The sequence below is a fragment of the Excalfactoria chinensis genome, chromosome 3 (genome assembly GCF_039878825.1).
Source record: "Excalfactoria chinensis isolate bCotChi1 chromosome 3, bCotChi1.hap2, whole genome shotgun sequence".
Lineage (NCBI taxonomy): Eukaryota > Metazoa > Chordata > Aves > Galliformes > Phasianidae > Excalfactoria > Excalfactoria chinensis.
This window is the reverse complement of record NC_092827.1, coordinates 60740739-60767585: the sequence shown is the minus strand read 5'-3', so window position 1 is coordinate 60767585 and position 26847 is coordinate 60740739. Positions and strand designations below refer to the sequence as shown.

Genomic DNA, 26847 nt, shown 5'->3' with positions numbered 1-26847 from the left:
TGGAACTCGGAGGGATTTCCAAAGAGTACTTGGAAATTTATTTATTTATTTATTTATTTTATGTTGGACGAATGTCAGTTGTATTAGTATTCCATTAACTGAAAATTTAGGAGAGTGAAATCCAGCACAAGATAAATCTCAAATGTTGAAGTCTTCACAACTTGTCACTAATTTCTGTCATCATAATCACTTGTAGTTACTTCATCTAGTGTTATGCCTCATCTCTTCTGGACAAGATCTACAGGTTATGTAAATGGTACTTTGCTTATCCCTGTAAAGACTTGATATTTTTGCTTATTATTGCAGCTCCTGATTGGCTTTGAGTCAGGAACAGTGGTATTATGGGATCTGAAGTCAAAGAAGGCTGATTACAGATACACACATGATGAGGTAAATTTTTTTGTCTGCACTGCATGATAAGAGAACATCATTCAGAGTTCTAACAATTATTCTGTAGCCAGTGAATTAACAAATTGGTCCCTTTGAAATGGTAAATACTTGAAGCTTTCTCTATAAGAGACACAGGGTTTATATAAAGGAATCTTCTGTCTGAAGAAGTGTTTGCTATCTGAAGTTTGTTGCAAATAATGGTGGCATGGATTACTTTTCTCTGCCATTGTTAACGGGGTGGACCTTCCAGCTCCATTTTTTTTTGGTTGAAAAAGTGTGACTTTCTCCTATGTTAAATGCCTGAGTCTTTGGTTAAAATAAAATGGCTTTGCAATTGTTGTAATTTAGAACTTCTTTCATATTCTGAAAAGTGGGAAGAAATGAAACCACTGAATTTCTTTCACTGAGAGGGTGGTGAGGCACTGGCACAAGCTGCCCAGAGAAGCTGTGGACACCCCATTCCTGGAGGCCATCCAGACCAGGGTGAATGGGGCCTTGGGCAGCCTGACCTAGTGGGTGGCCACTCTGCCCACAGTGGTGGGCTGGAACTGGATTGTTTTGAGGCTCCTTCCAACACAAGCCATTCTGTGATTCTGACTTGAGGATGTCTAAGTGAATACATCTGCTTACTCAATTTGATTTATTTATTTATTTTTTTCCTCTGACAAAGAAGTAATGAAATACCTGAGGTCAGATCCTTTGCTTAATGAGTTCTCATTAGTGGGAATCAACGTATGGTATGACTGCTTTACTTAAAATAACAATAATAAAAAAATAATAGTAATTCAACAGCCCTTGAAGTTTTTATTAAAAGTTGAAGTGTGGCCCTTCTATGAGTTCAGATTACTCTTTAAGAAAAATACCCGTTTGAACAAAGAATTAATGTATGAAGTTGGCTCTCATCTATTCACTGTTAAATAACAAATTATTTCTTCAGTGGGCAAATTACTTAAATCTTATCTTGTAATAGGGAAGATAGAACAATGCTCCCTTTTTGAAGTTGGATTTCATGCAGTTTGCAGTTTCAACTTTTTTATTGGTGCATCACTGCTTCTTGATAAGAGTTCTTATGAATATGGAACTGACAATCAGGAAAGCTAGAGCAACTTTGTTCAGTCTTGGCATATTTGAGAACTCCTTCTTCATACATAGGAAATGCTACCTTGTGAGAAATCTCCCTTCTTTCCTTTCTGTCTGAGCTGCAAAATAAGCTGGTAAAGTGTGTCATGGAGGGAACATGTTTGGTCAGTCAGGCTTGCATATTAGCATTGGGAAAACATTTTCTATCTTTAACCCTATTGAGAATAGATATGCTTCTGATAATGCTAGTTAATTGTGTAGTCATATTTAAATTCAGTCACCCATTGCTGAGGAGGTGAAGCCTAAGTCTACACTTGTTCAAAAATCCCAGTGCTCTATCTAGGATGTGATCTTTGTTGCTGCTGGGAGTTACATCAGAGCTTGGTGCTGCAGCACAGCTACACATGCCTCTGTCAGGACAATGGAGCAGGTTTTTCTCTAACTGTGCAGTGTTTTCCTAGTAGAAATGTATTGCTAGGAGAAGTGCATTGCTACATTTTGAAAACAGCTGGCTGTTAATTGGTGTCTAGGCTTCATCATATGTCAAAAACAGGATGATCAAGCACATTTATATTGTGAAGACTATTTAAAAACTCTGCTATTGGATTGCTTTCCTCTGCTCTTATCACTTTTTAATTGAGATTATTCTCCAAAAACAAATTGGGGGCAGCGCAATCTACCACTATCGTTAATGTAACTTTTTGACCCAAAATTCCACAAGCATCTGGGGGTCTAAATGCTATCCCTTGACTGTCTTGTGCTAATCACAAACAATGAAATCAACCTTCCTTCATGATCAGAGTTTTGTGGCAAAATGGCCACATTGTGGCAAAATGGCCACATTTTCCATTGGGGAAAAAAAAAAAACAACAAAACAAACAGAATCTTATTACAGCTTCTTAAACTTTCTGGTTGTCTCTTTTCAGAATTTTCTGACAACTGAAGAGGTTCTCTTGAGGCAAATTCCAATGTTGTCATATGGCAGGTTGATTTATTGCCTGAGAGTTAGGTCAGTGGAACACTACCCATGTTTTCTTGTCTGAAAATGCATGCCTACCCATTGCTCTACCCTGATAAAGCACAAAAGTAGGAGCACTCATCCCAAGGAAAGGAATGCTTAAAGGGTGGATAACAATAGCACCGTTGCATAAAACAGTTTTAGCCATATTTCTGCTTGACCTTGGTTGGAGTAGGTAGCCTTAGGTCATGGTTAGTAGTAGTGCTGGTAGTCTAAGTATTATCCCCTGCACAGTATTCCAACTTACAGCAGGGAATTTAGTTAAAATTTGTTCTTGATCTTTTTTATCACAATTGAGATCCTAAACTGTAAGGTGCATATACTTTTCATTATAGTAGCAATCTAATACAAAGACAACTCTATAGAGAATTCATTAGAATGCATGAATGTAACATTATTCTCAGAAATTGGAGGATGTGATGCAATGAAACTGCAGCTTTAAAGGAACATGTCTTAAGAAAACTTTCTGCTAAACTTTCCTTCAAACATGCTTTATTTTTATTTTTTTCCCCTCTTGGACAGACTGATGGGAAAAAAAAAAGACTGAATTATTTTTGCATCATTTTTAAGTCTTTTATGTCCAAACACAGGGGATATGTTTTTAAGTACTTTTTTCCTCTGTAGAGTGCAGTTCATCCTGCAGATGTTCCCCTTTCTATATTAACAGTCCTGAAAGAAGTAAAACAAATGTCTCAAATGTAAGTTGGTTTGTAACAACAGCAAGAAAAACAAACAAATAAATAAATAAGTGGAACCTTTAAAATAACTTGTTTTAGTTACTAATAAGTCTGTTCTTCCAAGTATTTCGTTTGTCCTGATTTAATTTATGCTTTGATAGTATTAATTCAATGAGTATATTACTGATTACTATTTTTAGGTTCAATCTTGTTGTACATGACTGACTGTAAGAGATTATTTTGCAGCAATAAAAGCATGTTGAATTAGCCTGTGGGATTTAAAAATAAATAAAACAAAAATGGATGAAGGGAGCACAACCTTGACATATGACTTATCAGAAACCAAAGCGTGTCTACACAGTCTTTATGTCTTGCACATTCTGTCGCACCAAAATAAACTCCATGATCTTCAGGAGATTATGCTACACCTGGATCACGGAGTCTTAGTGGTTGGAAGAGACCTCTGGAGAGCATCTAGTCCAACCCCTGCTAAAGCAGGTTCCCTACAGTGGATTAGACAGGAAATTATCTAGGAAGGATTTGAATATCTCAAAAGAAGGAGACTCCAAAATCTCTCTGGGCATCTTGTTCCAGTGCCTTGTCACCCTCAATGTAAAGAAGTTTTTTTCTCATGTTCAGATGGAACTTCTCATGTTCCAGTTTGTGCCCATTGCCCCTTGTCCTGTTGCTACACAACACCAAAAAGAGCCTGGCCACATCCTCTTGTCTCCCATCCTTTAAATATTTATAAGCATTGGTAAGATCCCTCTCTCTCTTCTCCAGGTTAAACAGTTCTAATTCTCTCAGCTTTGACATCTTGCTATTGCTTTTCAGGTTTGCAAAAGTTGTGAGTTGTGTAATAGTAAAAGATAGTGTTCTGTACAAAAGTTTTTCACGTTCTGCCCAGGTAATTTATTTGAATTATTTTTAAAATATGTAAGGCATCTATTATGTGCTAAATAATATTATCTGCATTATTAGATTTAACCAGATGTTCTTTAAAATTCGTCAGCGAGGTCTTAGAGCCAAGGCACTATTATTCATTTTCAGAATTCTTTCCATCTCATCAGGTTCCTTGCAGAAATTGTGCTAGCAATTATTTCTTCTTTGTGCTCAGTTTATTCGATCTCCTTATGTTCATAAACATTAATGCCACTTCCACAATAATAGATTGTTATAGATCCCTTTATCTTGACCTTTTTTCAGGAATAGTGCTTCCACTTCTCAGTTATCCTTCCATTTATACAAATTGGTTCTAAAGATCTATTAATGCACAAATGCATCAAGAATGGCTTACACTTCGGTGACCGACTCCGTGTAGGAATCATTCTTATTTATTATATTGTGCAACTTCCTAGTAAAGAGAGATTTTTCAAATGCTGTCTTTAGATAACTCAATAATTTCAAACTTCCTAATCCCTATCTTTGGTACTCTGTTGGTAAATAATTTTATTTTCAAGATTCCATTATATCTCTTTTATAATTCCTGTTTTTATTTGCTAATTAAATTCTTGCCTCGCAGATAGAATGACCAAGATTTTGTCTCTAAGTAAATTCATATAAGATGTGTGAGTTTCAAAGCTAAATATGTGCAGATATGATATTCATATACTGCGTCTGTCTTCCACAGTGATTCCACCCAAAACAGGGAATAAGATTAAATTTGAGTAAGAAATGCTCGACTTAATCTGCAGCTATCCAGACCTATTACGATTTTCAATTGAATCAGTTTTTATTGAAGACTCCACGCTCATATAATGCAGTCATTTTCGTCTTTCATTGAGTCTTTGGATTCTCCATGTCACGTTGCTGGAAGCTATCTTGTTCTTCTGTATAACATTACTAAATGTGATGATCTAATCTCTGTATAATCACTTTAGGCGAAACTATCTTACATCTGTCTTCTGTGATTTGCTCTTCACTAAGTAATTTACTGCCTACGCTTCTGTTGGTTGGTAGGATTCCTTGCAGAGGAAATCCATATGTACATAGGAAATGGAGTGAAACTAAGGCCTGCTTACAGTTACAGACAGAATCTCTACTGAGGGTATGCATCCAAAAGATGGTATTGTACAGCATATTAGCATTCATCTGTTCAGCTCCTGCTTTCTGTTTACCTAGAGTGTTGTCTCTGCCATAAGTATTAAGCAATTCTATTTTCACAACAGCATCAAAGTTCCATGTTTCTTATCAGGAAATACTTCTTTCTGTGCCATTTGAGTAATAGAGAAATACTTGAGATTTTCATTGTTTATTGATGTTTTCATGCAATAAGTAAAATAAAATATCACTAAATGATTTCATGATGTCTTCATTTACTAGCAGTGTTTTTGGAATCATAAATGGCAACAGTCATTTAATCTTACTAGTTAATCTCTTTGCTTTATCTGAGTTCAGCTTTATTGTTTGTATTTCTCTCACCTAAAGGCAGCAACTCGATTTATCAGGTTTTTCTGCAGTAAGATTTCCGGTGGCATGGCTAATTATTCCCTTCTTAATTTTATGTATGTAAAGACATTTCTGTATTTGTGATAAGATTTACTGTTAACTTCCTCAAAATAGCTATATCAGAATGCTTACTCAAGCTAATCTTTTGTTTTCATCATCTAAAACTGAAATGTTTAATTTCTTCTGAAAAATCTTATCATTACTTCAGTTCTTGTTTTACTTGTGTTTTCAGCTGTTGTTTGCCTCTTGTGCACATCCATATAAAAATCTCAAAATGATATGTAAAGCTTTAAGTTAATCATCTCGCTGAGATGATCTTAGTATGGGCAGGATATTTTGCTCAATACTTAAACATGTCATTACAGTGAAGGCTGCTTACGTGATGGAGAACATCTGAAAGAATTACTTTAGCACTGAAATATCACTATGGGTAATTTAGAATATACTAAGCAATATGATTTGATTAATGCTTTCTCTAATTTTGTTCTGCTGTATTATGTCATCAAGGAAGAAGTAAGAGTAAATACTAATGTACTAGTCTTACAGTGTTTTGTTTTTTATCTTTTTTCTTCATAGGCTATCCACTCCGTGGCATGGCATCATGAAGGAAAACAGTTTATTTGTAGTCACTCGGATGGTACCTTGACCATATGGAATGTAAAGTCTCCCACCAAACCATTCCAGACAATCACTCCACATGGTAAGATTGAAAATGCTTCCCGATATACTTGACAACTCTTAAGGCACAATAAGATCTTAACTTTAGTGGAAACATTTAAAAGAAACATGTATTAAAAGTCTACTTTTGCAGTGATAGTATTTTTCTTTTTGTCATATCAAGTCCTGATAGATTAAATATGAAAACAAACAAACAAACAAAAAATAGTTTTTGTGAAATGGGAGTTCAAATCAATGCAAGGATATCTGATTCTCCACACTTCAGGTTGATTTTTACTCAGTGACATTGATCTTAAAGTTAGCTCTCCAAAGTATGAAACAGTTTATTTTTTTGTTGACATTGCAATTCCAGATGTGTAGAATGTGCAATTATTAAAATAAATAAGCATCTGTTACACGATTAAATGTATAGATAATGATAGAAATTCTTTGAAAGGTTTGTAACAGAGAAAGATTAGCATCTGGTAATTTGTTCACACTTCACAGGTAACTCTGCATTAATTTTAATCTAGGAAGTTGTGGTGTTCTGCGAAATATACTTCTGCTCTTTAAAGAAGTTGTATACAAATGCAAGGTCTGCCTGTTGTACATGTTTAAGTCATGTTTTATTAACTTATTTACCTCAGACTCATAAGTGCGAACGCAATGGTGGAGATATCTTTGAGTTTAGTTGTTGTAAGTTGCGTCTTGGTTTACTTGTCTGAGACTCCAGCAAGTCCCTGCTGGAGTCAGTGTGCCTGAGGATCAGAGTAGAGAAAAGAAGCTTTAGCTTTTAGTTTCCTTGTTATCCTATATTATTTTTATATTGGGCTATAAATTAAATCTTCTGCAGAATTTTACAGCTGCATCAACTTTTATCAATGCACAGTTAAAACTGGCACATATTTACACCATACTTAAAATGTTCCATGAAGTTAGTCGAAATTAAAGCTTTAGTTGCTAATAATGTGAAGTATGGAAAGAATGACCCTTCGTTTTGAAACTCAATTATTAGCTCTTAAGGATAATGCTCATAATAAACATCAACTTACTTTTAAGCTGAGTAATTTTAATTGCAAAGCAGTAGACATGAGATATATCACTCTGCTACTTCAAATTGCTATAAAATTACTATGAGGATTATATTTTCGAAAATCAGTATTTCACAACACTCAAAAGCTACAAAAAAAATAATATATATATAAATATTTCATGCAATATTACAGTTTTTACAATATTTTTATGGTCTTTCAAGGCATATTCTATAACTGTTAGGTGTTTAATATATGTTTGTATGAATGCTCTACTTTGTCAGTTGCAAAGTGAATTTCATAATTTGTCATCATGATATGGAACAGTAAGATTAATATAATAAAACAAAAATCTCTTTAGGAAAGCAGCTGAAGGATGGAAAGAAGCCAGAGCCCTGCAAACCTATTCTTAAGGTGGAATATAAAACAACTAGAGCTGGGTAAGACTTGTTTTGTATGTAAAGCTAGCATAACATAAATTCACTCTAAGAATGTCCTTTTCTTCCCAGTTGCTGGGATATGCATCCTGGTGGCACTGAGCTATGGTTAAAAATAGCTGAAATTGTTCTGGTAGATCGGATAGTGCTAAATAAACTGTCAAAACAAATGTGAACACATTACATAAAACTTATGTGAAAATACTGCTGATTTACTGTTTGCATGTTTCTTCTATGTTATTGAAAGTAACTCCTTGGTATTTTTGCTCAGTCTTCTGAGAACATGCACTATTAAAGGAAAAAAAAAAAAAAAAGACTGACAAAGCACAGAACACACTGAAATGCAGAGACCTGAAAAGCTGAACTTTGCTCTGTTGCAGATGCTCTAAATGCTTAATACACATTCCTCCCCCCAGTTCTCCTAAAATGTTACTGATGGAGCTGTTCTGGGAGAGTACAGTAATTTATGCAGTGAATTGTGCCTAATTATGCACATTGAAAATGTAACAAAGCAGTAAATGCAATGCAAGGCTCAGATGGAATATACAGTGTCTTGAGTAGCATGGTTTGTTACCAAGACTGCAATTAGGGTTGAAGGATTTCATGAACTGTGTGGGATTTCTTTTCTTATGGTTCAAAAGTGCTTTAAAATGATTGAGTAAAAGGTGCAATGCAATGATAAAATGTATTTGGAGACTGCCTAGCTATTTACAAATGTTGACTTTATTTTTCCTTTGATTTTGAAGGTTAAGGTATTTTGTTTGCTTTCCAGGTATTCAAATCTGTAGAACATTGTTAACTGATGTAATACCAATTTCAAAGGTATTTCAGTATACCTACACAGACGATATCAGTGGTTGCATGTAATTTGTTTGCTAAAAGAATAGAAACCTAAGGCTTCTGCTTTAGATGTTTGAATATCCATGAGCAGTTGAAAAGTCACATTTTGCCAGCAAAAGTGTATGTATCTTTCTCAACTAAACAGTCAAAAGTTTACGATATGAGCAAACTAAAACTAAAAAGTCTCAACTGAAGAAAATGACAATTATTGCAGTCAAAAGCCTGGTTGAGTTTCCAAACAGTTTTAAACAGGTACTTACTCTAGTTCAGTTTCTTACAATTTGTACTTGTCCAGTGAGACCACTTTTTCCTAGTTTGGACTTTTTTCTACTACGCCTCTCATCTTCTGCTATGCGTTAAAATATTCAGTTTGGATGAATTTCAATTTCATTGCTCTTTGGTATCTTTGATGTACTTCTAAATCTATGACAACAGATGTGTTTTGATATTTTTCCAGAGTAACACACTGGAAATATCTTTTCAATTGCTTTTACATGTAGAGTTCACACTTTGAGCTCTAGTTACAGTTGTAACCTTATTATGAGAATTTTCAAGCTTGGCTAACTGCCTTTCAGTCCTTCTTATATTTATAGTTTTTCTCCTTACCAGTGAAAATAGGTTAGGTGAAAATGTGATATAATTGTAACAGGACACACAAATTCTTAGTAGGTACTGAAAGAAAATACTTTTGCTTCTATAGCAGTCTTCTGTAACTATTTATCAGGAAACAAAACAAAACAAAATATAAAATACAAGCGTAGTAAGACATACAATTTAATGAGTACTTTAATTATTGCACGTAACTTCTTTATTGTGAAAAATAGCAAATACTCCACATTTACTTCATCTGTGCTCAACATGAAACATCTTCCTGCCATCCGTTCTTACCTGCTCTTCCCTTATCCAGAGTGATCATGGATCTGGTTTTGTGTTTCAGAGTCACTACATGTAGATAACAATTCATGCTATCCTCTCTATAATTGTTTTCTTTGTTGCTTTCAATACTAATAAGTGTTTATGTTTGTGGGTTTTTTTGTGTGGGTTTTTTTTTTTGTTGTTGTTGTTGTTTTGTTTTTGAGAAAAGGTGTCACAGAAGGAAGGAGCAACTGATTTTACAGCCTGTACTAGAAGCTACAGACACTGTCATTTCTATTGTTGCAGCTTCTCTAACATTTTTCCCCCCTATATGCTCAATAACGTGAAGCTGAAGTGGAGAAAAACAGGAGGGCAGCATGCTGGGTGGTCTCTTTTCTTTTCCAACTTCACTGGAGATACTGCCTGTGGTCTCCAAAGCCCAGGTTATGTTTTTAACCTACAGCATTAGTATGTCTACAGCTTTGTTTTTAGAGAATATTAAATCTGTTGAAAGGTTACCGTTAGGAATCCTTCTGTACCAGGGATGCGAGGTGAAAAGACAAAGTCTTGATGTACATTTTGAATGAACTGGCAAAATGTTCCAGTTGTGGAATACAATAACATCATATCCAGCTAATAAAATTCATCAAAATATTCTGATTTTTGTAGTGATAGTGCTAACCTATCTTAAGAATCGAGTTTTCAGAGTTGGCTTTGTGTGTTTTTCTGTTTAAAGCATGTCTAGCAAAGCACATGAATTTCCTAACGCTAAGTTCTCTCCCCTCCCAAAGTGATATTCACTCTGTTTGATATTTGCATTATGGTAGAATTCCTCCAGCATATTCTTCACTACTAAAGTTTTATTAATAGAAATTACAGCTTGTAAGTATCCCTATAAAAAAAATCACAGAGGGCATTCTGTTGGACACTGACAGCATTTTTAAAGAAGATATGCGATAAATGTATATATTGGGATTCATAGGTTACAAGAATAATGAAAGGTATTCAGATAAATAAAAGTTGTTGACCTTAGTTTTAGTAGTATGATTCCATATTCTGAACTTGCTGATTGAAAGCAACACACTTCTCAAAATTAATTCATAATTTATTTTTACTGCTGCTTTTAAGACTTCCAAGTTAAATAGATACATGAAAACTTATCCGCTTTTACTATTAGAGGGTAATTTCTTGACAAACTGTAGATACAATAGAAGATCTGAAAAAGATTGTGCACCTGTGGTTTGAAAAGTAAACTAGCTGCTACCAGTGGCATGACATCTATATATACTGTTATGTCACGTCCAAATTACTGATTGTCATGGTTTCATGATTTGACATTGATACAGATTGCTGAAAGTGGCTGAAGTTTAACAGTTTAACTGTTTACCTCTAAAACTGAGCAGAAGCTTTGCTCCAGGATTGAGCCACTGACCTTGGTTGTCTTGATGGCAAGATCTAGTCCTGTTGCTTTTGAATTTTATTATTTGTGAAATGTTTCCCCCTTGCATAGCGATGTCTTTCAGGATTTCCCCCAAGAAATTTTACTTATTTAATTGATGTGCAAATTAATGTGAATTAATTAATGTTATTACTTTCATTCTTGTTGAAGCAGAAATTTTTGAAAGAGGAATCTTTATTATCAGCCTCTAGAAATGCTATAGAGCCATTCATTGTAGAGCTGTCTGTTGTGTTAAATATTTTCCATCTTGTTAAATATTTCCTTTACTTTTAGGTAAGTAAAATGTACTTATCTATTATGTAAATTAGAATTATTTCCTTCTAAATCATGTTTTTATTAAATACTGTGTACATTTGTGATACCTTTTAATATGTATCACAGCTGAAGGACAACAATTTAAGCATTTAATACAAAGATGTACTGCTTTTGTTTATTATAAATCTGTGTAGCATGAAAATATGTGAAGTTCATAAACGAACCTGTGAGTTTTTGTTGCAGACTGAAGTCAACTTAATTTTTTGATTCATCTATGGAAAAACCATGTAATCTGTTCTCAACTCCTCCATTCCTTGCTTCATAGTGACACAATCTCTAGTAGTCCTGCCAAAAGCACCTTAGAATCATAGAAACATAGAAATAAGAAAAGCACCTTGATTAACTTGAGAAACAAAACCAGCAGAAACTAGCAGAAACTGGCATGTAATATTCACTCATATTTGAAACTTAGAAACTGAAATGTGTCACTTTGGTTTTGTTAGTCGATCAAGGTGAGTCCACAGATCCAGCAGTTACTGCAAATGATCCTGATGACGTTATTTAAAAATAAAATAAAATTAAACTTCGTGAAAATACTTCAGTGAATCATTTCAGTAAAGGGAGATACTGCAAGCACATCACAATAGTGATGTCTCCTTGTTGTCACCCTGAAAAAATATCAGGTTAAATTAAAGTTTATCCTTTTCTTGAAATTGCTTTATGGATGTGACTGAAAGATTGTATGAGGTTCCCATACGAAAAGCTGAGGTGAAATGAACACTTGAAATTTCCAGGAAAGTGCTTGCGCTGTCCTTATTCTTTTGCTTCCTGCTTTCACTTTTGCTCATGTTGGAGACATGATCCTGGACTCAGTGGACCCGTGGTCAAAATTACAGTCATTCCTTTGAGATCTGTTCCCTAGCCTCAGAACTCTTCAGTCCTGTTAACTCTTCTGTTAAAATGCTTTCTGAAAGATCAGCCTGTTTTAGCCAGATCCTTAAATCATAAGGACTAGCATGTGCATAAACAGAACTCTTCATGTACAGTTGGCATGTGCATAATCAGAACTCTTCATGTACAGTTATCAAGAAAATATAAAAGTACAGTTGGAGTACAGCTGGACACTGAAACAGTTCTATCAATTTAGTGCACATTGATAGGGATCAAATGTCTAAAGTGAATATGTGATGTGAGGTATAGGCATTTATGGTCTTCTTAAAAGGTCTTTGAATTTTGCTAAGCAGCTACTTGCTTCTCCAAAGTAGCCATGTTACTGTGACTGCAAAATTATTTTGCACTTTTTGTGAAATTATTTTCATTTCAACCTTTATGGTCATTCCATACAAAAAGTAAAATCCTTGGGATTCTGATCCTGCTGGAATACTTGATGTTATAAATGAATGTGGCTGTTTGCACATCTGAATCTGCAGTTCAATAAAGAGAAATAGTTCTAAGGTTTAACAGGAATAATAATAAACTCATCTTGGCAAACGGTTGCTTGGATGAGTTAAATGAGCAGCTGGAAGGGGTCTGGAGGATGTTTCTGAAATATGACTACTACAATTGTAGTAGTCCTCTAACTTTTTCAGTTTTGAAATATACCCCAACTTCCTCGTGTGTGGAGAACTGTTATTGCACGGAGAGCAGTTTTGCGTTATTCTTAATGCATCTCTGCATAGTGATATCTCGTTATAACCTTAAATTAAAATCCAAAAACTGACCAATCTCTTTTATTTACATGTTACCTTGGTTTGATGATATATACCTCTGTTTTATTCCAGGGAGCCTTTCATCATTCTCTCAGGAGGCTTGTCATATGATACCGTAGGAAGAAGACCCTGTTTAACAGTTATGCATGGGAAAAGTACTGCTGTGCTAGAAATGGATTATTCTATTGTTGATTTTCTAACTCTCTGTGAAACACCGTATCCTAATGGTAGGCTTTGTGAAGATTTTTCTGAGTACTCCAACCTCGTCTCTCTGAACATTTATCCCATCATAATATTCCTTATTCTTGCCTTTCTGTTTTACCTTTGGGAATCAGAGTGCAGCAGCAGCGTCTGATATCCCTATTATATGAGATTGGTTTTTCTTTCCACAGCATTGGAGTAGTTTAGAATAAAATCTCTTCTATTTCTAGATAAATACTGATTGGTGGTTACATGTTTTTTCTTTTCCATTAAACTAACACATATGCAAACATAGCATCATTACAATTTTAAGCTGCAGTTATTGCAGCAGATGTGTTCGTCAATATTAGTGTACATAAGACCTTTCCAGGCAGTGGTAAATCTTGATTATCTATTGTGGAATACTCTTAACTTTAGTGTCTGTATTATTCTTTCCAATATTTGCATTATGTGCTTAACAAACTTATCTCTCTCCTGCAGAAGGGGATTGTTTTTTTGTCATAGTTTAGGTAACTGTCTCACATTACTGCTATGATTTCTGATTCCTATGTTGTTAGCTGTCAATTTCCATCAAAGTATTTAGAAATCCATAGCTCGAAATTTGAGGTCTTTCTGAAAGACAGCAAGCCAAACTTTGAAAGCTTTTTGTTTTAACTTTTTTGTTTTAATGTTATGTGGTCTGTCTTTCACTCGTTACTGCACGTGATTAATTTTGCTGATGTTGAATTAGGAAAAACAATTCAAAGTTGAAAAAATATTACTGTTAGATAATTGTGTCTCTCTTGCTTATGCAAGTTCATCTGCGCGGTTCTTTTCCTGTTATTTGAGCCAATCAAATGGTTTTAAGAAACTGGATGAGAACTGAGGACAGTTAGATAAAGGTGGAGTATGACTTTTCTAATCTTAACTTGGAGTGTTCAGGGGAGTGAGTATTTGAATGTATTTACAAACTATGTAGTCATCTAGTTCACTTTTCTACTTTCAATTGATAAACTGCAAGAACCAAACATATGCTTGAGACTGTGCAATGCAAAGAGCTATGTTTACCTATATCTAACATTTTTTCTTTTTTTTAGATTTTCAGGAACCATATGCTGTAGTTGTTCTCCTGGAAAAGGATTTAGTGCTGATTGACCTCGCACAAAATGGGTAAGAATCTTGTATACTCAATGTATTTTTGTCTGAAGTGATCAGCCCGTTATTCTGATCTTCAGATTTTTAATCCACCATAATGCCTCTCATGAACTTATAATTTTGAATACGAAGTGTAAATCTCCTTCAGTAGAACAGAGTATCCTTTTAGATATCTATCACTAGGGCACAACAAAAACTTGTAAATGTATCCTTAAATCTGTGTTGATACCTTTAGACAAAAACGACACTGTATAATTTGGAACAAGGTCAAGCTTAATTCTAATATCTGGAATTATTTTAGCTCACAGTCCTAATGGGAATGGGAACTTCTGAGCAATTCTACTTAGATTTCCCTGCCATTACATGGCTGTATGCTGTAGCCAAAACTTCTTTCTCATAAACTCATGGTGTTATGCTTCTAACGTTTTTATTTTGGAAGATACATAAGACAGGATAAATAGTCTTGAAATAAAAAGACTTGTCTTGTTTTCCTTAAGTGAATTAGTTGACAGTGCCTGAAATTTGAATTTAAGTCTTCTTCTGTTTCATGTTTAAAAAATAAAAATAAATAATAATAATAATAGTAATACTCAGCCGCTATGTTTTACAAAAGGCCTGTATGGTCTTTGTTTCACTTGAAAAATATTCATTGTTTTGCATGTGGAAAAGCAATAGAATGCACAGATGAATGCTATGAGATTTTTCCTTGTGTCCTATGCTGTTATATGATTTAGAATATCCTGTTAAAAATGAACGTGATTTTCATTCTGTTTTAGAAGATTGCTTTAGTTTCCAACGTAGCTTAATGTGAAATTATTTGTATGCATGATTTTTTTCATCTGTTGTTGCTAACTTTTCTATTAAAGAAATTAAATAGTTGTGACTGCTCTCTCTCAGACAACCAAGAAAAGCATGGTCTGCATTTCACTGGAGAGAAATGTCCTTTGAACACAGATACATATAAGTGGTTGTTTTTACTGCCTTTTCTTCCTCATGAAGGTTCTAACAGTCCCCAGTTAGAGTTGAGGCATATGTGTGCTTTTTTACTTCTAATTGGTAACCAAAAGTTGCTATCTATGACTTTCAGAAAGTGACCTTGGAGTTGCAGGCAGGTTATGAAATGTGTTGGACAAATTCCTGTTTGTTCCTGTTATTTAGGAATAATACAAGGTGAAAATTAGACTTTTCATCTTCAAAGAATAGACTGAATAGTAGAAGTAAGTTCATAGCTTCATGTTATTACTATTAAGACTTGTTAACTTAAATTCTTCCATAGGCCATTAATATAGTAAAGTTTTTAAAATAGGAAACTTAAGGGAATAACAGTGTTCTAAACAGATTCTAGAAAGAGTAAAAGATGCTGGTTCTGTTTAGAGATCTACACAATCTTGATAGTGTATTGATGAGAAGTGAAGTTGCTTAATACATTCATTCATAATTTAATTGTAAATGCTTTTACTGTCCTCTGTACAAAAAAAGTGCATTCTTCAGCGTTCCACTTATTCTTGCATTTAAAATGAACTGTTTTTCCTGGATTAATGATCTTCCCCTTTCACCTGTTACAGCTACCCTATATTTGAGAATCCCTATCCTTTGACAATACACGAGTCTCCAGTTACCTGTTGTGAATATTTTGCTGATTGTCCTGTTGACCTCATACCTGCTCTCTATTCAGTTGGCGCTCGACAGAAACGTCAGGGTTACAGTAAGAAGGTACAACATCTAGTACATATGCATGTATTCAAAATTACAAAAAATCAACTGCTCTAAATAGGATAAGCATGGCCAAAGCTTCACCTGATTAAGTCATCCTGTCTTTAGCTAATAGCAGATGTCTGGAGTGGTTTATAGCATATATCATGCTGTACTTATTCTTTCCTGGTGTGCTCCCATCGATAGCCAGATCACTGGAAGCTAAGGGACTTCTTGGTGCGGGGGTATTTTCTTATAGTCCTTGTTGGCTTGTCTTTGCGTTAAATGTGCCTAGTAAATTTAGAAATTTTGGAATTCTGAAATCTGCAGTATCTGTAGTAATTTCGGTGACATAACTCTGCACTGCATGATATTTTCTTCCTCATTGTATTTGTTTCGATGTTCGCATTACTTTCCTATAATTCCGTATTTATTCCCTTTACTGCATCTGTTAATCTTCTAGGAATGGCCTATCAGTGGAGGCAACTGGGGTTTGATTACTCAGAGCTATCCAGAGATAATCATTACAGGGTAAGTGACACCGCAGTGCAGTAATATGTGTAATGATTTAAGAGGTGATTTTCACTAGATAATTCATTTGCACAACCTTGATAAGAAGGTCAAGCAAAGCGTGGGAAAGAAAGCAGCAACACTATGAGAGTAAGTGTTTAACATAAATTATTATTCTTATGTAGTGTTATGAGTCATGTGGTGTCTGCCTGCAATCAATATAGGCTGGAAGAAATCCCTCCCTTGTTCTTAAATTCTGGAAAATATTTGAGTTGTTTTAAAGCATAGGACATCCATTGACTTGTTATTGATTTCTTGATTTGAGATGGATCCTTCTAACTTTACTGCAAGGAGTATGAATCAGGAGCACCACTACATTTTGTGGGTTTTTTTTTTCCAAACAACTCATTAGTCCTCCTGCAGATTACTGTTACTTTGTACTACACGTTACAGACTTTGAGATTAAATTCTGAAAAATCTAGTTTCAAGGATAAATAAATAAGTTAGGTGAAGTCTACTCTGAAATAGTTAATTTGGGAACTGCTTTACAATTATCTCTTCAAATAAGGTACATACGTTTAAAAAAGAAGTCATGAATTATTCTGAACTACTTAGAACAAATGTGCATAACTCAAATCAGTTTAAAATGGTAAATTAATATTAGTGCAGTGGAATTCAGTGAAATAACCAGTGAAATAAATTTATCACTTCTGACTAACTGGGGCAAGTGTTTGTAAAATACTAGTTTTCAGTATGTTATTTAAAAGGTTTGTCATTATAATAACTAATAAAAATGGAATGTTAGTTATATTATTAATTGGTTAATAGCAAAGAGGTCTAATGCTCCAATTAACTATTTTCTGATCTAATGATTTTTTTAATATTTCGTAGGCATGCTGATGGGTCAATCAAGTTTTGGGATGCCTCAGCAAGTAAGTTTTCTCAGAAGAGATTTTTTTCTATCAAACAGTAGATGTCTAAATTTACAAACTTGTCTAATGAAATGTAATTGTGATCCAGTCATTCTCATAACTCCTGCCTCATGTGCAGTCAACTCCTTGTGAAACTTTGAATCAAATTAAATTCAAATAATGCTAACATAGTTTCTCAGTTATTTCATCTCAGTGAAAATGCGCTAGTTGTCCAAGAACTAGCAAGGAGTAGTTTGTTTTAATTTTCAAAATAGCTTACTGAACATGCAGATGAGTGATAGGCAAATGTATTCATTTTTAGTACAATTAAATTCAAGTTGTTTGTTGCAGTCTGAAAGGAGAGAGTTGTGTTTATATAGCAACAAGTTGCTCTAACTTACAGTATCTAAAAATGGGAATTGGAATCAGTTGTAATTTGTGCTAGTAAAATCATTTAAGCATTTGTGAAGAAAGGTAGGAAAATAGTAAAGACTTCTTTTGACCACAGAACAAACCATTTTACCTGTCTCGTCAGTTAAAGGGTCAATTGCATCTAATGATCTACACAGCTAACAGTGAGAAGTGCAGTAAGAATTCAAATTGGGATGGACTCTGAGTTAAATGTTTTTAAATCATCTGATTCGGACTAAATTTACTCCCAGGATATAAAAGCTGTCTGAAACAATCTTGGAATCCTGACCAGTTTTCCTTGAAAACTTGTGGAATATTCGTGAGATTTCAAAGGAGGAATACATCCTCTAGGAGTACGTGGGTGTGGGATAGAACAGATGCAATGTATGTTTAAATATTGGGCAGAGGTGTATCTGGACTGTTGTAGACCCTTAATTTGCTTGGACTGAACTTGGAAAAAAGAAATTGATTATCTGTAGTTAAAAATAATATTCAGCATGGATCTGCCTGAAGCAAATTCTGTTAAAGCCTTTTGTTGTCCTTTTAATAACAAGTTAATCCTTTTAAGGGAGAAGCTACAAGTGTCCTCTATCTTATTATTTAACAGCAGTACAGCCTTAAACATGAACTAGGGAAGTTTGATTCTGATGAATCTACAGAAAAGAAGAAAGGATAAGTTAGATTTTCATAAGGCTGTGATTAATATTGATGTCAAATATTTGGATGATTGACTACAAACTCTGCCAGTGAAGTCTGAAAGCAACACTAAGTTAGTTTCAAGAATGTTGGAAGAAAGAATTCCAACTGACAATAATGCTACTCAGAACTTAATCTATTAAAAAATTGGACACCTATAGGAATGCAGTGTAGTGATTGTACAAGTAATAATCATCAGGATGAACAAACTGGAATATCAGTAAAAGCAAGATCAAGTAATTTTTACACAGTTTTAAACTGTGGTAAGGATTCATCAGGACAGTTCTGGAAACTGCACTCTGAAGAAAAATGTGGATTCATCAGAAGATGGCATTTTGATTTCTGCTCTCTGGTCATTTAAAAAATTGGTGGAACATGGGAAAGAGGCCATGGATTTGAAATATTATAAAGAGAAAGGGAAGGAGCTCTACTTCTTTTGTTATCAGCTAAGCCGAGGTATGGATCAGCTAAGCGGAGGTGTGGTAAATGTCACTAAATGTTGTTATTATTATTAGAGAATCTAACTATAGTTAAACTTGTGAAGCTCTGAGGATTTAGTTTTTAGCTTAGGCATAACATACATCTCTTTCAAATAGGATATTTTTTTCAAACTAGCTGATCCTGCATTGAGCAAGTTGTGATGGCTGGTATCAGCACAGATATATTTTGCCCTCTTTTGCTAAACAGTCATACTCTATCAAGATAAATTTCTAAATGAGAAAAGTTATTGAGATAAATATATGCTTAAATAGAAATTTATTTTAATTTCTTCTGAATTGTTCCTAGTAACGCTGCAAGTCCTCTATAAACTAAAAACAGCCAAAGTATTTGAGAAATCGCGGAATAAGGATGACAGGCCGAATACAGATATAGTAGATGAAGATCCATATGCTATTCAGATCATCTCATGGTGTCCAGAAAGTAGAATGCTGTGTGTAGCTGGAGTTTCTGCACATGTCATTATCTACAGGTTCAGCAAGCAGGAAGTGACAACAGAAGTCATTCCGGTAATTTATAAAGAGATCTTTTTTAACCATATAGGTTTTGTCTATAATAGGACTATTGTAGCAATTTAGCTTTTCATTGTGTTTCTCAAATGTACCAAAAAATCACCTCAAAGCTAGTAAATTTCTTTTTCTGTGGAAGAAAAGTAGTAAATTACCAAATTAAGCAAAAACAAAAATTACACATCGCTGTTTTGGCTTTCATTGCCTCTTTCAGGTTTGCTGCCAATAGTAAGTCTTTTTTCTAACTTCCAATTCTCAAACAACATAAAATAAGCCCTCTTCATAACTGTAATACATGCATGGAATGATGATTAAATGGGTTTTGTATCCAGTATTTTATTTCTTTTCAGTAATAAGCAGTTAATTTTCAATTAATAACAATCAGATACTCAGTTTTAAGTGGCTGGAATGATTGTATTTCTGAAGACTCTGTGTGTGTTTAAAAAGATAACGGTAACTTAAATATTACAATGTAAAGTTAGAGGAGTCCTGGATGTTTCCCTTAGGACTAGTATCTTAATTGTGCTTAATCATACACTTTTTTCTGAAAGACTAACTTTTTTTTTTCTAATTTTTACTAATTTGCTTTACATTTGCATTGCAGATGCTGGAAGTGCGTCTGTTATATGAAATAAATGACATTGAAACTCCTGATGGTGAGCAGATACCACCATTACCAACTCCTGGCACAAGTTCCAATCCTCAGTCCATTGTTCCCCAGTCTCATCCATCTACTAGTAGCAGTTCATCAGATGGCCTTCGTGATAATGTCCCATGTTTAAAGTAAGTGTATTCTGTTGTGCTTTTATTATGGGTAAAACTTTTGCAATAATATTGATATTGTGAGGCTGTACGTACTTGGAAATTGTTGCAGAAATGCTATTGTATGTGAAACCCTCATTTTTAAAACAACATTCTCCAAATATCTGTAAACTGAGTTCTGTTTCAAAAAATTACAATTTTAATCTTAATTTATATAAATGTCATGATTCTCGGTGATCTAAAAAAATAAATCAGAAACAATTACCATATGATTCAGCCTGCTTAAGAAATCTTACTAACAGAGAGGTTAGTATAGTTACAGATGCTCATGCTTTAGATCAAACTGTTAAATGGGAACAGTATTGTTACTTTGAAATCTTAGTGTCCACTGCAATGAACAGGCCCCTTAACGTTTCATCTCTCCTTAATGTCAGGCCAAGTGTGTTTGAGTAGACTTCACTTGTCAGTTATTTGTATGTATCAACAGTCTGTTCTCATAAATCTTCATCTTCAAGGTGCCTCATATTGTTCTACTCAGTTTTTTAACTGCTTACAGGTTATAAATTGGGAGATATTGCTCGTAAGAGTTTTTGGTGTGTGTCTGTGTATTTATTCCGCTGAGAAATTACAGTTAACAAAAAACTTGACTTGCTTTTTTTATTTTTAACTCTTTTTACAAGAGTGCATCTTGAGACTTTTCAAAACTATCAACTTTTGTTGTAGGATGTATGTTGCTCTTCATTTTCAGTTATGAATTAAGATATGTACTTACTTTTTCTCTGAAAATTTAAACTCCAGTCTTGGATTTCAATTCCTTGAGTTCATCCAGCTAGAAAATAGTTAACTCTGACAAGTTTATTTTGTACTGAGGGTTAGTTTTTGTATCCTCTTGATTATACTGAGTTCTGCAGGTGTTTGGAAGACAGTAAATTCTAAATGAAGTTGGAAGGACAAAAATGAATTTTGTAAAATATTGGCAAATCAAAATATTGAATGGATAAAATAAGAAACTCAGGAGGACCTTATGTTCTGTCTAGATTTATTTTTAAATTCAAAAGATGAGAGAGTCTTAATACTTTCTGTAAGTTTGTGCATCAGTGTGCAAAGTATTTGCAAGGCATTCAGTCCTACCCCACCATCTCACGCTTCTTCCACAAAACTGATATACCATTATTTTCTTTACAATTTTCCAACCTTGACAAAGTTCGATGTGATACCAAAGTCAGTGAATTATGCGCCTTTAAGGAAGAACACTTCAGAGAGTCACAAAAATATAATGTTTTGTATATTTTGCAGAGTTAAAAATTCTCCTCTTAAGCAGTCTCCGGGCTACCAAATTGAGCTGGTTATCCAACTGGTGTGGGTGAGTGGAGAACCTCCTCAGCAGATAACCAGCTTAGCAGTCAATTCAGCGTATGGCCTGTAAGTATATTCTGTGCAGCTTTTTCAATATTCTGTCAAACGCGTTTGCTGTTAAAAACTAAGTCAGTGTGTGTTCATGTGAAGTATACAGCAACAAAAGAGATGCAATTAGTTTTGTGTTTCCTGATAGTTCCTTTTGGTGGCTTGTGGCAGTTCCTGATTATGTGAATACCAAACAAGTCAATATCACTCTTCCTCATGTGTGTTCTCACTGTAGAGCTAAGAATATATGTCAGTTGAGGCTATATTGGATAGGTTGGCATGTACAGTGATCAGCTTTACTCAACATTACATGTTTTTAAAAGCAAATGCTTAAACAGTGCTACATTCTAAAATAGTAATTCGTATGTGCTTTTAATTTAGAGTAATTTATTAAAAGCTAATAACAAAATATAAACAAAATTGAAAATTCTGTATAGCAAAAAATATCACAATAAAATTATACTCGCATTAGCGTTATCTTTCCTTCCACTTTTCTTTTTCCAGAGTAGTTTTTGGAAACTGTAATGGTATTGCCATGGTTGATTACCTCCAGAAGACAGTCCTTTTGAATCTTGGCACTATTGAACTGTATGGTTCCAACGATCCTTATCGTAGGGAACCACGATCTCCCCGAAAAACTCGTCAGCCATCTGGAGGTGAGTAACCCACAGCTTGATGAAAACAACTTACCTGTCTTCTGACCTTATCTGGGCTAATAGTGTCTGTTCTTTGAATGCATGTAGGCTTTTGCCATTGTGATTTCGTCATTTGTGAATGTCAACATTGCAGGTTTGGTATTTCAAAAACATTGCTTAATGAAATCTACTGATGCCTGATATAATTTCTTACATTTATATTAGTGTTATGTATGTTTAAAAAAAAAAAAAAAAAAAAAAAAAAAGCAGGAGGGAAGAAATGTTGTGTGTATAAATGTAAGCTATAAAAACTCAGTAGATTTAATAGCACAGCTGGAAGGAGACAATATTTTGGTATTTCTGATAATCTTAGTATCCAAATCACAAGCTTATATGAGCTCATTAATTTTGGCGGATAGCCAGTTTATTTTCTGGGATAGTTTTCTGTCTTATTTCAGCCTTTGTCTAGAAAGCTTGTCATACTGCTTGTACTGTTATATTAGTATTAGAGGAAGCTTTTGATATGAATGAACCAATTAAATTTGTTTGATTAAAAATGACTTTGTTTTTAAAAGATACTGAAGAAAGTTGCTGGTTTGCAGCTGAGAAGGAAAGTAATCTTTCATTAAAAATCCCAAACATTTTTATTGACAAAATGAGAAGTTAAAATTGTAAATAGTAAGGGGAAAATGGTTTTAGTTGATATTTTAAAGCTAATTTTTAAAATGCCTAAAACGGAATGATCATCAACATCACTGTTGCCTCCAAATGATTATTATTAAATGGGAAATAAACTTCTAAAAAACTTCATGGTTGGTTTCTTTTAAGTGATTCAGAATAAAGTTCAGGTAACATTATACTGAAGTGAGAATGGATGCTCCTAGACATATTTTAGTAAATCTTTGGGTTCAGGTAATGTTATACTGAAGTGAAAATGGATGCTCCTAGACATATTTTAGTAAATCTTTGGTTCGAGAAAGATCTTATTACCATCTGTCAGATTACTTCAACTGGGGAAGCTGCTTTAAAAAATAATTAGGTTAGAACATACACAGTTCTTAGTCTGGGACAGATGTCTTTTTCTACTGCAGAGAAAGTATTAAAAAACAACGAGAAAACATTCAGAGAGAAAGAAATCACTTCACTGGTTCACTCTGTTAATGTTTTATGGTAGTAAAGAGCTTACCTTCTGCTTCTGCATTTTTGTAGTCCTAAACATTAATCACTTTGTTTTCTTACTTTTTTATTGTTTAATGATCAGCATAACTGTGTTACAACTGTGTTTTTAAGATACTCCTGAATAGAGTCCTTTTTGTCCATGAATTTAACTGCTAAATGAAATAGTATGTTTTTCATCTTACGTTTTAATACTAATTATCTGCATGGCAAGAGCATTTTATAAACCTCGTTATACAAGTTATTCAGCTGGCTTTTCTGTCTCAAATGTACTGTCAGTGTCTCCATCTTTCCTTTTCTCATTGCTGCGTAAAGGTATGCTGACTGTGGCTTCTTGCATGTGCGGCCTTTCTAACTTATATTCAGAGTCTGTGAAAAAGCTTCGCACCTCTTATATAAGTAAGTCATCACATGACAAAAAAAAATATTTTTGAACATCTGAATTTGATTTTTTTTACTTGCTGTTCACTTACCATAAATACTTTTGTTATACCATTTTGAATAATTGATTTACTTTCAGAAACTGTTTTGAATCATACATCCATCATATTTCTTGTTCCTGACATCCTGAATAGAAACGGGAAGGAGAAAAAGAGTGACCATATCAGTCTCTGTATTATGGGCAAGGATGGGAGGGAGAAGGAAAGCAAGATCCTGTCTTAGAAGTTACTGATGTCTGTCTGTGGTTCCAAAATCTTACCCATCAAATCTGCTAGTCCTCTGAGGGCCAAGGCTAGAACCTTCCTTCGCTTGTTCTCTGTACTGGCAGAAAAAGTTTAAGCATTCATGTTAGATTATGGTTATTATTATTAATTTATTTTTTAACATTGTAAAAGACAATCATCTGTCTGTTAAAGTGAAAGCTTCCTTCTACTAAGATGTTGCTCACAGAGATTGAGTGGAGGTGTTGGTGCATTGTGCAGCCCTGTAAGATTTCCAAGCACTTTTGATGTTCAGGAGTCCCACAGTAGAGTAGTAGCCCATACGCGAGTTATCTGAGGGTTTTTCTGATTTATTCCAGCATTCACAGCATCAAAGAATTCAGAGCATATTGGGTTGACTATAAAAGTGTAACATGATTCCTTTCCCTAGCACATCATTTTTCTCCAGTCCTTGGGCAGCAGTTTGAAATCTGACCCCCTTTCTATATAGGCAGTAGAATAAAACAAAACCCAAGGAACCTACATGGCAGGGGTGAAACAAACACTTAAGACTGTGGTCCAATTCTGTTAGTCCTGCTGTTTGATTTTTGGGGTTTTTTTTGTTTTGTTTTCCCAAAAAGAGAGGGAAAACACATTTCAGGGATGGTAGGCTGCCTTCCATCATCTGCTGCCAAGGGAGAGTGTTATGTTTAAAAGAAATGCTTTGAGATGGTGCAGATCTGAAAGGCAAGATCTGCTGCTCCTTTGTCATTTTGAAGGGAAAGAAAAGGTAGACAGTATTCCCAGAATTACTTTCCAAAGCCAGCAATTGAAAAGCTGATTCTACCTGGAATATCTAATATGTTGGAACAGGTTTTTGTAAGCATTGATTTCTTAACCAAGTCCTTGATGCTGTCCTCCCAGTCTGAGATCTTTTCTTGATAAACTGCTTCTGAAACATGACAGGATCATAGAGCCATTAAGAAGACAGACAATTATACTAGAACCAAATATCAAAAGTTCGTAACTAAACAAAAGAATGTATCAGTAGATGTTGGTTCCATAATTAAGTCAACAGAATATAACAACCTTCACTCTTTTAATACTTATTGTTGGTGGGAGTTGCAAGGTTTTATGTTATTTCTCAGTTAGTACAATGTACTACTTTTTTTTTTTTTTTTTTTTTTTTTTTTTTTTTAAATAAAAATCAATATCCACCTATAACACTATATGGTGTTTGGTTTTGTTTTTTTTTTAGAGGCAGTTCAATATCATTCTGACAAAATGGAAGCAGTTTTTGCATGCACGTGACTTTTTATTATACATTGGGTTGTTTTTTTTTAACTTTTTCATTTAACTTACATAGATTTCATAACTGGAGATGAATCAAAACAGAAGTAAATACTGAGACTGCTTGTTCTGGTTGTTTCATACATCCTCTTTCTCCTTGAACTTGAATCTAGACCTCAACACTCCTTTTTTAAACTTATGCTTGAACTAAACTAGAACCATGTCAGCTGTGACTAAGCCAAATATAGTCCTGAATCATAAAGTTTGATTTTTGGATTAGGGTAGACTTTTTTGACTCTTTAAAGTTAGTTCTTTGTGTTTTCACATCAAGCTAGTTCAGATTTTTAATTAGACTTGTTTCCAGTGAATTTGGTATATAAAAGTGCCTGAATGACATATATATGAACTCACTAAACTTAATACATTAGTTAATTTTTACTGTAATTCTAGGAAGTTTGAAATGCAGCACAATATCTTTTCAATCTTTAATAACATTATTTGATTTTTTTAAATTCATTTTTGTGTTTATTTCAAGTTTCTTATTACTAGATTTCAGGAAGAAGCTAAGAGCTTATTGGAAGATTAGTTTTCCTTAGTCTTCTAATTAGGCTTCAGTTCTGAAATGGAAAAGTTAGGACCAATTGGCTTTAATATCCCTTGCGAGTTGTGCATTTGTTAGCCTGGAATCATAAAACTTAATCCAGAATTTAGTGCACAAACAGTTTATATCAGGATTCTTGATATTATGAAGTGTACAGACCTTAGCATTTCATAGACTCAACTCAGCTCATGTTGAGCAACAGTAATTAGTGCTATTTATAGTAACCACTATGTAAAATTATTTTTTCAGTCTCTTCCTTCTCTCTGTCAAATAATAGCAGTGATGGCTATAATTAGATTTCCAAGATTTATGTGCAAGTATAATTATCATAATGCCATAATTTAGTGGTGTAAATCTTATGCATACAATTAGTGAGTAGTTTTATGGTAAGAAAATTTTGAGGCTTTCTGTTGGATCAATTGATGTGAGTTATTCATTAAGATGTGTATCGAATTGTAACCTCAGTACTTATTACAGAGGAAGCAAGCGAGTGGGTATATGACTTTATTCTTGGCTAAATACTAGTCCTTTCAAAGCAAGATTATACTTTTCATAGGAAACTAGTATGAGAAGTTCAGCTCTTCATCTGAAGAATTAAAATATTTACAAGGAGATGGGAAGTTAAATTCCTAAACTTAGACTTTGGATTTAAATAGTTTGGCTCCCCAAGAGGCATGATTTGGGACCATGACTGTTTCTAAAAGCACAGCACAGTTTTGTACTCTCAGTATTGCTACTGTGAGGATTTCCTCAGAGTGTTGTTTAAACCTGCTATCTTCAGTAATGAGCAAATCCACATTGTGTGCCTCCGGTGGCGCAGCGGTAGAATTCCCGTTTGCAACACCAGGGGGCCCGGGTTCGAATCCCCCCCTGTGGAGCAGGGGGTAGAAGTGCCGCTCTGCTACACAGATGGCTCGAAT

At 34.3% G+C, this 26847-nt stretch overlaps 1 protein-coding gene across 5 annotated transcripts in view; it reads left to right on the top strand.

Annotated features, from left to right (window-relative positions):
- Nucleotides 1-26847, top strand: part of STXBP5 (syntaxin binding protein 5) — a 105103-nt gene that overhangs the window by 43139 nt on the left and 35117 nt on the right. For all 5 annotated transcript variants that reach the window (XM_072331320.1, XM_072331324.1, XM_072331321.1 and 2 more), the window contains 12 exons: nucleotides 307-390; nucleotides 6190-6313; nucleotides 7663-7741; nucleotides 12929-13083; nucleotides 14134-14206; nucleotides 15757-15904; nucleotides 16347-16414; nucleotides 17285-17325; nucleotides 19198-19418; nucleotides 20023-20201; nucleotides 21477-21602; nucleotides 22089-22240. In XM_072331320.1, the coding sequence (XP_072187421.1) occupies nucleotides 307-390; nucleotides 6190-6313; nucleotides 7663-7741; nucleotides 12929-13083; nucleotides 14134-14206; nucleotides 15757-15904; nucleotides 16347-16414; nucleotides 17285-17325; nucleotides 19198-19418; nucleotides 20023-20201; nucleotides 21477-21602; nucleotides 22089-22240 (1450 nt within the window). The remainder of the gene's footprint in view (nucleotides 1-306; nucleotides 391-6189; nucleotides 6314-7662; nucleotides 7742-12928; nucleotides 13084-14133; nucleotides 14207-15756; nucleotides 15905-16346; nucleotides 16415-17284; nucleotides 17326-19197; nucleotides 19419-20022; nucleotides 20202-21476; nucleotides 21603-22088; nucleotides 22241-26847) is intronic.